Source organism: Mandrillus leucophaeus, unplaced genomic scaffold (assembly GCF_000951045.1).
Source record: "Mandrillus leucophaeus isolate KB7577 unplaced genomic scaffold, Mleu.le_1.0 Scaffold357, whole genome shotgun sequence".
Lineage (NCBI taxonomy): Eukaryota > Metazoa > Chordata > Mammalia > Primates > Cercopithecidae > Mandrillus > Mandrillus leucophaeus.
The window spans coordinates 1534369-1546423 of record NW_012103776.1 but is presented as its reverse complement, the minus strand read 5'-3'; the positions used below and the strand labels follow the sequence as shown (position 1 = coordinate 1546423).

General features: G+C 42.2%; 2 protein-coding genes across 3 annotated transcripts in view; both read left to right on the top strand.

The window, feature by feature from the left end:
* LOC105546382 (interferon alpha/beta receptor 1-like) overlaps window positions 1-2404 on the top strand; it is a 33350-nt gene extending 30946 nt beyond the window's left edge. The window contains exon 7 of the mRNA XM_011989559.1: window positions 2245-2404. Within this exon, the coding sequence (XP_011844949.1) occupies window positions 2245-2404 (160 nt within the window). The remainder of the gene's footprint in view (window positions 1-2244) is intronic.
* The window catches only part of CNTNAP2 (contactin associated protein-like 2), a 318368-nt gene that overhangs the window by 2462 nt on the left and 303851 nt on the right, over window positions 1-12055 (top strand). The window contains exon 2 of one of the 2 annotated variants that reach the window (XM_011989555.1): window positions 11430-11648. The gene's annotated coding sequence lies outside the window, so the exon portion shown is untranslated. Of the gene's footprint in view, window positions 1-11423; window positions 11649-12055 lie in introns of those variants that run through there. The other variant, XM_011989556.1, reaches the window with a different exon arrangement.

The following is a 12055-nucleotide window of genomic DNA, read 5'->3' as shown; positions in this document are numbered from 1 at the left end:
GAAGGAAAGAAGGAAGGAAACCACATTGGGAAGAGAGGAAAGAAGGAAGGAAGGAAGGAAGGAAGGAAGGAAAGAAGGAAGGAAACCACATTGGGAAGAGAGGAAAGAAGGAAAGAAGGAAGGGAGGGAGGGAGGGAGGGAAACAAACCACATTGGGAAGTCCAAGCAAGGATGTGCTGAGCAGGTCATATGGTTTGGATGTTTGTCCCTCCAAATTTCATGTTGAAATGTGACTCCCGATGTTGGAGGTGGAACCTAGTATACAGTGTTTGAGTCATGAGGGTGGATCCCTCATGAATGGCTTGGTGCCCCTCCCATGGTAATGAGTTCGTGTGAGATCTGGTTGTTTAAAAGAGCTTGGCACCTCCTCCTCCTCTCTCTCGCCTCCTCTTGTGCCGTGTGATGTGCTGCTGCTCCTTTACCTTCCGTCATGAGCATAAGCTTCCGAGGCCCTCACTAGAAGTCGATGCCAGCACTGTGCTTCTCATATAGCCTGCAGAGCCATGAGTCAAATAAATCTATTTTCTTTATAAATTACACAGCCTTAAGTATTTCTTTATAGCAATGCAAAATGGACTAGTACAGCGGGACAGTACTGCTAACCCATGACCCTATCCCCAAAGCTGTTTCCATTCATTCACTTTGTTGAGAGTATGTCAAACCATCCTGGGGTGGAGGCTGGAGATGAGCTTCACCCCACCTGCAACTGTTCTCTCAATGGAGCTACTCTATAGAAAAATCGTGTTCCCTTAGTTCACTAAATCATGACAAAAGTAAATGTACTTGTTTGAATAGTGTACAAAGTAGTCCTAAAAGGGTTCTTATGTATTTTATATGCCCAGTCCTTAGGGAGGCAAAATTTTTTTTATGCAATCTATACAAGAAAGTTATATTTTCAGCTGTTATCCAAAACAAGGGAAGCGTACTCTGTGAAAAATTATTATTATCGTTTAACAATATCCATTTCCAGAGGAATGCTTTGCTTAAGTAGAAGTTGGTGGACACACCATAAGAGATGCTGTGAAGTGATTTCTGTCATTTTTCATACATGGAAACACATGAACTCAAGGGTCTACTCACTCTTCTACAACTTTAAAGGAGCACTTATCTTAGGAAACTTTCAAATCTGAGATTCTGAGACCCTGTATTTTTAATATTCAACCCTTAGATTCCTCATTTCTAATATCCATTACTAAGTAGATGATAAAGAACAAATTAATCATAGCTTCAGAAAAACTAATAAAATAATTTAAATTGGTTATGAATCTCTTGTGATGATTCTAAGGCAAAAGGCACTTTTACAGAAGTCTTTCACACTTTAAGAAAGCTTGCTATATAGAAAGAAAGTGTTTCAGTTGGGCACAGTGGCTCACACTTGTAATCCCAGCACTTTGGGAAGCTGAGGCGGGTGGATCACCTGAGGTCAGGAGTTCGAGACCAGCCTGGCCAACATGGCAAAACCCCGTATCTACTAAAAATACAAAAGAATTAGCCAGATGTGGTGGCATGTGCCTGTGGTCCCAGCTACTCAGGAGGCTGAGGCAGGAGAATCATTTAAACCTGGGAGGTAGAGGTTACAGTGAGCTGAGATCACACCATTGCATTCCAGCCTGGGCAACACAGCAAAACTCTGTCTCAAAAAAAAAAAAAAAAAGAAAGAAAGTGGTTCTGCTTTCCTCTCAAATGTCTCTCCATTCCCATTTAAAGTCTCCGTTGATCTGCAGCGTAATTTTACTTTTTTTCTCCACTATTTGTCCAATACTGCAAATGCACTGTAGTTGAAGAGAATCTGGTGTTGTAATGGAAAACAGAATCAATCTCTTCTTATACTCTGAGCCTGTAGCATGTAGTATATATGTCCTCATTTGGCACTTTTTAATTTTCATTACAGAGATCTTCTCTGAAGTCATATCAAGGTGATATTGAAAGGATTTGATAGAAAGGAAACAATTTGTGGCAAAACAAAGAGAGAAAAATAGTACCTGTGATATAACCTACAGGCAGAGTCAAAACTCAGTCCACAGAAACCAGAAAACAGACGCCCCCTTGGCTGCTTTCCTTCTGATAGATTTATCTAAAGCTCTCACTAGCAGGCATGCTCCTTCCAAAGCCATAGCCTTTCATCCTCGGATTTCATCTTTGGTTTTTCCTCATTATCAGTGTCCCAATCAGGATAGCCGTCCATAGCACAGTTATTTAGATGGCACAATTAATTGACTGACTTGTATGTTGTCTCCTTGTAAGCTGCAGCTTGGTCCGAGTTGACACTTGTCAGCTTTTCCCCCAATTCATGTCGTTTCGGCCTGCAGTTGCATTACCTCCTTTGGATGTCAAATTCTCCTTTCTCCTTCAACTCTCTAAAGCCATGTATTTTGATGAACCGGCTCTCTCTGACGTCACCTGAAACCAACTTAATATATCACCCCTAGTCTTCTACCAAAGCACATTTCCTCAAGTGAGTTTTCTCATTTTGCCACACAACCTGAATATGGTCAGAAGAAACATTTCTTTGAAGTCCATCCCCTCCTCCATCTGCTCTCCTCTCCATCTCTGTGGGATCCTTAGGTATGAGTTTCAGGGTTTCTCTAAAGCAGCTTCTGGGTTTCCCTTTATTACAACACTCTATCTCCAGAGTCACCATCTGGGACCTTCATCTGTTCTTCCAAACTGGCCTCTGTCTGCCCAATGCACCGATGTGCTCTTTCCAAACAAGAGGGTGTTTAAAGCCCAGCTGCAAATCCTACATGGGGTACAGGGGATTGTTGCCAGCCACGTATCATTTTGGAACTATTTTTGCCTTCTTTCTTTTTAAATCATATCAGTCTATTAATATTCAAGGCATTATTCTCCAAAGGTGGTTAAATGCATAGAAAAACCTAAAATTAGAAGGGCTTTGCATTTTAAAGACAGCTTTCTGTTTTTGCATGACCAGTGGTATCTCCCTTTCGCTTCCTTTTCTCTGTGGATGTCTTTGTTTGTGAAGTTATTTTTTAACCATAATAAAAAGCTTAAAGGCCAAAATACATAAAGAGAAATACTTCTTATACTCAAGAGGTTATCGAGATACCAGAGATTTTAAAATGAGTTCGTAACATTGATTCCTAAGCTCCAGGCATTTCCTTGAAGAATTTCCAAAAGACTTAAATTTTTCTTGCCAATGTTCATTTTCAGATGTGTTTAACACCAAGTTTTCTGGTGTGAATATGCATATATGACTCTAAAAATCTCTACATTCAGAAACTAAAACTATACTAAAAGAAAAATAGGTCATTTTTTACTTCCTTCATAATATGAAAGGCAATACAGTAGTTAGGAAAACGAAAGCTCTTTATCTGGTCATTACTGGATTTTAATGTCTCTCAGCCTCAGTTTCCTGATTAAGCAGTGAGGGTGGGCTCAGAGGTTGAAGTCTCTTCACTGAAGCCTTTAGGTCTTAATATTATTCGGATTCAATCACATACTTCTTCTTTTTGAGACCGAGTCTCACTCTGTTGCCCAGGCTGCAGTGCAATGGCGCGATCTCGGCTTACTGCAACCTCTGCCTCCTGGGTTCAAGCAATTCTCCTGCCTCAGCCTCCTGAGTAGCTGGGATCACAGGCACCCTCCACCATGCCCATGCCCGGCTAATTTTTTGTATTTTTAGTAGAAATGGGGTTTCAGTATGTTGGCCAGGCTGGTCTTGAACTCCTGACCTCGTGATCCACCCGCCTCAGCCTCCCAAAGTGCTGGGATTGCAGGCACGAGCCATCGCGCTCAGCCTCAATCACATACTTCTAAGCTGATATGATTGTTTCTGTTTTTGTGGAGTTAGAACCAGCTGCAAATTTAGAGAGACCACATTCCCCATAAGATTGCATATGCTTCTGACACCAATTACAAGTTCAGAAGTTCCCCAAACCACCCCCAAGTTTGATAGTTCTGTAGAAGGACTCACAGAATTCACTGAAGGCTGCTATACTCATGCTGCATTATAGGTAAAGAATGCAGATGAAAAATCAGACAGGCGTAGAAGCACAGACGGCAGAGTCCAGGCAGAATACCAGATGCTGAGTTTATAGTCAGCCTCTCTCTGTAGATTCAGGAGCACATTTCTTTCCTGGAACAGGTGTGTAACAATTTGCATGGGGTATTGCCAATGAGGGAAGCTTCCCTGAGCCTCCATGTTCAGAGTCTTTACTGAGACTACGTTACATGGGAACGATTGATTGCCTACATGGCTGACCTCAGTTTCCAGCCCCTGAGAAGGCTGGAGAATATAAGCCAAAGCCCCACACCCTTCATCACATTGTTGGTCAGTCTGGCATGGTCAGGCCCCATCTTTTTCTTTTTTGTTTTTTTGAGACAGAGTTTCACTCTTGTTACCCAGTCTGGAGTGCAATGGCACAATTTCAGCTCACCACAACCTCCGCCTCCCGGGTTCAAGCAATTCTCTTGCCTCAGCCTCCCAAGTAGCTGGGATTACAGGCACCTGCCACCATGCCCAGCTAATTTTGTATTTTTAGTAGAGATGGCGTTTCTCCATGTTGGTCAGGCTGGTCTCGAACTCCTGACCTCAGGTGATCCACTCACCTCAGCATCCCAAAGTGCTGGGATTACAGGGATGAGCCACCATGCCCAGCCCGGGCCCCATGTTAAATGCTGTCTGGTGTGGCCCTACCCCTAAAACACAGTGTTAGACTATCTGGAATAACCCAAGGCTCCCAGGCAAATGAAGACATGCTTACCAGGCAGGCAGGACATCCCAAGGGCTTAGATATTACCTTCCCAAAGCCAAGGGCAAGGGCCAGACCTCTTGAGGGCAAGGCTAAATTCTCTATTACACAGTTTTGAAAAATCCCTCTGTTGAGGACAAGAAAGCAAACATTCCTAGGACTTACTACTAGAAGGAAACCTGAAAATCCTAGTGATTTTTAAAGTAAGATTCCAGGACCACTTGCATCAGAATCACTTGCCATTAACAAAATGCAGATTCCAGAGCCCCACCCCAAACCTACAGAATCAGATTCTCTGTAACAGAAGCATTGGAATATGCATTTTAAGCATTTTCCTCTAGCAGTGTTTTATGTAGGCCAAAAGTTGAGAAATGTAATTAAGATCCAAGGTCCTTGTACCTACAAGTAGAGTGAAACTAGCTTGCAATAAAGCAAAGGGAGAAAATTCTGCTTCTTATTCCACTGCTGAGTTTATCTTGGGCAAGCCATTATTCCTCAAACATCATACGTTTGAAAATAACATTTAGCTACATTTGTTTTAAACAGACATAACTAATGTAGCATGCTCTTAGACTGAGAAAATATACATTGAGTTACTTTGTGCTCTTGGGAAAGATGCTTATGGAATACAAGATGGCACTCCATCTAGTTCAGCTGGCCTTGGGAAAATGAGTGGATTTCTCTTTTCAGAGTATCTATGTAATCATTGTTGCCCTCCTAGGCAGGAGTGTTTCTATTCATTCTTTCATTCATTCACAAATTGGCATCTACTGTGTGGCAGGCAATGTTCTCGGTGCTGAGGAAAGAACAATGAACAAAACAGAAACTGCCTCTGCCTTCGTGAGGCCAGGACCACATATCTATTATTCCAGATAGTGATACATGCCGTGCAGATTTTTTAAAAATCAGGATAAAGGAGAAGGGGCAGCTGAGAGAGGAGTTTGTTATTTAACAAAGAACATTTAAGGATGGAGTTTCTAATAGGATGACTTGTGAGCAGAGAAGTCAAGGCTCAGCCAGAGTTATTTGGGTAAAGAGAACAGCAAGTTTTAAGGCCCTGGGGCAGGAGAAGTTTCAAATGTTGTGAAGGAGAAAGTCCTATGCGGTGGAATTAGAGGAAGACTAAGAGGAGTGGAAATAGATATGGGGAGTAGAGACATCTCTTCCAAGGAATTTGGAAATAAAAGGGTGCATAGAAATGAAATGGTAACTTTTGAGATAGATAAGGTCAAAAGAAAGGTTTTATAGTCCCAGTGGTGGTTGTTAAGAGTAGAGACACGTCAACGTGTGTGTGTGTGTGTGTGTGTGTGTGTGTGTGTGTGTGTGTGTGTGTGTAACAACCCAGTTATAGAGAGAGGGCAGAATTGTCAGAGTGGTGTCCTTGAGGCAGTAGGAAGGATGGCATCCCATGTACAGGTGCAGCAGTTGGTCTTGAATTAGGAACACAGACGAATTCTTTACTTCTTTGTCCTTCTCATCTCTCTAATACCCATGGGGACCTTATTTTCAGCCTTCCTGCCTCTTATGACCCTTTCATGTTAAATAAATTCTTTTATCATCTGAGGTACAGTCAGTATTTCATTCAGAAAAAAAATACAGGAAACAAAAAAGATATTCATAACACTGCTCACCATAGGCTGAAATATCTGTTCTACCAATTACCAGTTTTGTTGTATGAGTCAAACGAGATTTATTGTACAGAAGATCTCCCTGGAGGCTGCCACCCCTCGAACCTTATTTTAGAATGGAATAAACAAATCATTATCCAAACTAAACAGTGTTAACTGGTCTGCCCATCATGCTCACGCCGTATAACTTTCCTTCTCTTTTCTCTCATTCTGTTCTGTATTGAATGAATGACCAAATGTTTCCTGCTACTTCAACTGAAACTGTGGTCTAATATCTAAATGCTCCCTCACCTGCTCAGAAAACTTAAAGCCAAAAAAAAAAAAAACAAAAACAAAAAACCTGGTATTGGTCAGTTGTTAAAGTTATCACTCAATATATTAAGCCTGGAGTGATTTGTTGAGTTAGAATGGGAGCAAATACTGCCACCTGCTGGAATTAAACTTGGAAGGGGAAGCGTGAACATGCCAAGAGCTCTCCGTGGTTTTGTCCCAATCATTACTTTAAGCCTTTCAGATGAAGTCATGAGCTTGCTTTATTCAATAGTAACTTCTTCCACCTATATTATTTTCTGATGGCAATATGCCACCTTGTGTATTTCTCTTTTAGTATTTCTCTTTTCTCCCTGTAATGATTCAGTATCTAAAATTACGATTAAGACCAGCTGTATTTCATTTTGTTTCTCTTACAATCTCTTGAAAAATTATAGAATGTTGCAATTTGAAAGAATCTTAGAGGTTCTCCGTAGTTTCAGACACATTTTGGACACAGGAACTTTTGGGAAACTATGCATATAATCCTCCCTTTGGACCTCAAACCGAGGCCTGAAGAGTGAAAAGCGAAAAGACCAAACAGCTAAGGCTCTCTATCAGTTAAGATGCTTTCAGCTACAATAAAAATGCCTTGAGCAATAACCTAAGAGCATATCTCAAGCAAGAAATCCTAAGGTAGGTGGCTCGGGGATTAATTTAAAAGTTGAACAGACCAGGTGTGGTGGCTCATGCCTGTAATCCCAGCACATTGGGAGTCTGAGGTGGGCGGATAGCTTGAGCCCACGATTTCGAGATGAGCCTGGGCAACATGGCAAAACTCCATCTCTACAAAACATACAAAAATTAGCTAGGCATGGTGGTATGCACCTGTAATCTCAGCTACTTGGGAGGCTGAGGTGGGAGAATCATCTGAGCCCAGGAGGTCAAGGCTGCAGTCAGCTGTGATTACACTGCTGCACTTCAGCCTGGGTGATGGAGCAAGACCCTGTCTCAAAAAATAAAAATAAAAAAATTTTTAAAGTTGAACAATGTCAGCCATGACCCAGGTTCATCCATGACCCAGGTTCATCCTCTGTCCTCTCTGTCCTCTGTATCTCTGATATTTGTGAGACAGCTCCAGTAACATTAAGAACCACAGCTTCCCACCCAATATAAAGGGGCAGAAAAGGGACTGTCTTTTCCTTATATCTCACTGAAAGACTCCACCCATGTCTCATTGGCTAGAAGGGAATTATGTGTCTCATCTGAAGTGGGTAGCTGGTAAGGAGCCTGGAATTGCCATATTTGCCTCCGTTAACTCCAGATCCACCCTGTGGGCCTGGGGTAGGGCTGTCCTTATGCAAAGCACAAGACTCTGGAAACACAGAGATTCCAGGGCAAAATCAGGTTAGCTCACAAAGAAAAAAGGGAGAGTGACTAATTATTGGGAGAAAAATCTCCGTGGGTCTCTTCCAATTTTGCCTGCCTTCTGAGCAAGAAGCATTGACAGCTTTGTTTGTTTATACCTTCTTTAAGGATGTGTGTATAGCTAACAGCCTTGGAAGATACAGATAGTGTCTTCCTCTGGGACAGAGGGTAGGTTTATTTCATGGCCAGAGTAATAAATATAATGTCACTCTCCGGGGCAGAAATCGAGCAAGTTTGCTAGTAGCTACTATAAAAGATTGGGGTGTCCTAAGTCCAGGGTCCCTCAACTGTGAAGCAAACTTATTGCATGTGCAGCATCCACCTGGGATGCCCTGCACTCCCCCTCAAGGGGAAGCAATGTGAACAGGAAGCTCAGGCTGCCTGCTGTGTTGTAAGTAAAGAAGTCCTTTGTCTCTGACCCAGGATTTTCATATCTTCTGCCAGCATCATCAAACTATGGCCATGTTAAACTATGGTTCTGCCAGCATCATCAAACTATGGCCATGTTAAACTATGGTTCTGCCAGCATCATCAAACCATGGCTAACTTGTTAGCCTGCAAGTGGGGTGAAGTCTCAGACCTTTCCCAGTTCTTGATACTCATGGCAAGGCACCGAGTATCATGAAGAGTATACTCATTCATGTTTGGCACCGTGTTCTCTCCAATGAGCCAGGCTATATGCATCCAATTCTCAAATACTTATTTCTGGAAATGAGAATTTGTTCAGTATATAAGAAATTCCTTTTCCACAGGCAGAAACAGGGCAACACTTCGGTCTCCAACTGGAGACACACATTAAGTGAGGACAGTGTCATTGGCTCAAGTGTCTTTTATCCTGTCTCCCTTTTATTTGCTCGCTGACTCTCTCTATAATTATCTCTTTTAAAATGTCAGTTGCTCTCACCCAGAAGACCAAGAGCAATCAGCCACAAACTGAACTCAGAAGCTTTTAAAACCCACTGGCTGTCTGACTGGGGGATGGGGTTTCTCAAAGGCTTCCCGCGGCAATGTCAGGGAAGCTGACGTTGAGTGACTGAGAAAACGGAGCCCTTTCCTTGGCTCTCACAGTGGGTCTTACAGACCCTTCCTGAGGAAGCAACAGAAGGGATGTGGAATGTGCTGACTTCATACATATTTCTCCAGCAGAGCCTGAATGGAGGCTCTTTGGGAAGAAAGTTGCTCTTAGGGGCCTTTGGCCTTGAGTCCCTCTTACTGCATCCCGTTAGGGTGAGAGGCTCTGAGCTACAGCATTGTCCTGGCAACTTTCTTCCCTTCTCCAGAATAAAGTATTGATGTTAAGATGACGGTGAAGAAATAGGGGATCTATTGGGACAAGCAAAAAGTATGGATATTTTCTAGCGACTTCTGGCACTCAGAGTTTCTCCAAATAGTGAGAGTTTGAAGACCTGGACACGAATTCATCATAGCAGTAGGAGAATAGCAGAGGAAATTAGAGCAGCATTTATCCCTACGAGTCAAACCTTAGGGTTAAACTCCATTTATCCCTAAATTCTATTTCCTTGATGGTAGCTGATGCCTTTAAAATGAAACAATCTTTCCTACTTAGCCCAGGAACCCTCGTTCTCTTGCTGTTCTGACAACTTACATTTAAAAAATGCTCCTGCTAAAATACAGCGTTATGAGAACAGAACAGATTTAATCTGAAACCAAGGCAACTTTTTCCTCATCTGCTGTATCAGAACTACCGAGAAAGATCACGCAGCCTGTGGGTCACATTATTGTCTTCCTGCATTCTGATCCTACTTTCATGGAAACCTTGATGGAGGTCACTGGCCTGCAAGTTAAATCCAGTCCCAATGACCCCTGGAGGCAGGGGCTTCTAATTTAGATGAGATATTTTTCTGAACTGTGTGTCGAATCACCACAGGTGTTAAAATGAAAGTTCTCTCGCTAACGACATGAAGGTTCAAAATTCCTTGGTACAATTAGGTTGATTAAATTGAGCTCTGTGTCTAATATCCCTGTAGCTCAATAAAGTTAATGCAGCTTTCCATGGGGCCCAACACAGAGGCAAGGAACAGTCTAGGTCCTGAGAGAATCTGGCCCACTGTGGTTTTTAAATTAGAAGTTTGATTGCTTGTGACACCGTCTCAAAATGGTACCAGCCAAAAGAAGCTGAATTTTCCATTAGCCCAGGAGAAAAAAATGACAGATATTTAATTAAACTGCTTAGAGATTAGGTGGAAGGCTTATTGATGGATAGAGGGGCTAAATATCTTTATAAGCAAAGTTAGGAAATTCACTGGTGTGCCACATCTTTAATGTTGAAAAGAATTCACCCAGCCTAAGGGAGCTGAAAAAGTGTGTGCTGCTTCAGCCTGAAGCTGCCTCTCCTGTCAATCACAAGAAAAAATATACATTTTAAAAGCTTGTTTATAAAGCACTAGGTGGTCACTGAGGAACTTAACATAAAACATAAAATGTGAAATAAGAAAGCTACTTACAGCTAAAGTTAATAAAGCAACCACCCAATCCATTTGCCAGTTGTTGACAGGTGACTTATTGCAGAGGAAGGTTGATTTGGAGGTGATCTCTTAAAAAAAGAATAATTTGTGGTCAGTGCTAGAGGGTAGGTTACGAGAAGGAGCCTACATCCCAGATGGGGAATAACCAAGGTTTGCAACAGATGATATATGACAGGGATTATTCTCCAGAAATATTGTGCTACCATTTGGGTAGCCACAGGTGGTCATAAAATGTAGGTCACCCTCATTACACCAATAATTCAAAGGTCCCCAACTTTCAATAGAGTATAAAGATCAATGAAATCAAGTTTCATAAATTCCCCCAAGGCATTAGCTCTCAACTCTAGCTAGGTGTTAACATTTCTTGGGGAGTTTTTTTAAAATACCAGTGCCAACTCTGGACCAACTGAGTCAAAATCTCTGGACACAGGTGTTTCAAGAGATCTCCAGGTGACTATGAGTCACTTACCAAGGAGCTACTTACTGAAAAGATAAATCGTATGTGGAGTTAGAAGATACCAAGCTCTGAAATCTGACAAACCTTGGTTCAGTTCCTAATTCACCTTGGTTCAATTCCTGATTCCACTAACTTACTGAATCTAAGACACTCAACATGCGCTAACTTCTCCAGACTTCAGTCTCCTTATCTGGAGAGGGTCAATGATGGTCACATCTTGGAAGGCTTCTGAGATTAAATGAGGAAATAAATGTATACCTGGCACATAGACCCCCAAAACACCCTCGGTTATTCGTGGTTAATGATTGACGTTTTATCCTTCTTCCATTGATTTTGCCATTGACCTTTGTAGGACGTGACAGGTTTAGATGATTTTTCCTCTCCCTGCTTTGTTTGTCGTCTAGAATTTACTGTTATTTGGTATCTGGGAGAAAAATACTCATGTCTTTCATGCTTTCTGCTCCTCCAGCTGCCACAGAAGTGTCCTTTTCATTTGATGTGGGAAATGGGCCGGTAGAGATTATAGTGAGGTCACCAACCCCTCTCAACGATGACCAGTGGCACCGGGTCACTGCAGAGAGGAACGTCAAGCAGGCCAGCCTACAGGTGGACCGGCTGCCCCAGCAGATCCGCAAGGCCCCAACAGAAGGCCACACCCGCCTGGAACTCTACAGCCAGTTATTTGTTGGTAAGTAATGGAAAGGTAATCATGGCTTCCTTGTGTTGATTTTTAAGAGTCTACACAATGCAAAAAAAAAAAAAAAAAAAAAAAAATCAGCTTTTGCAAGGTTTGGTATAGAGATGCTTCCAAAAGTAAGTGTGCTGGCCTCTTGTAATCTGCTTCAAGACAGAGTGGAATAAGGAAGAAGGTTCAGGAGACCTAGATCTTGTTCCACTTCCACTCTTGGGAGCTCACTGTCCTCAGCTATAAAATCAGAGTGCAGGCTGAGACATCTCTCAGGTCTCTCTAATATCTGCAATTTTAGGTTTATGGTTTTAGAAGTGTATAAAGTTATTTGATCATTTGGGGCACTTGTAACTGTGTGGAAGGAAGGAAGGAAGGAAGGAAGGAAGGAAGGAAGGAAGGAAGGAAGG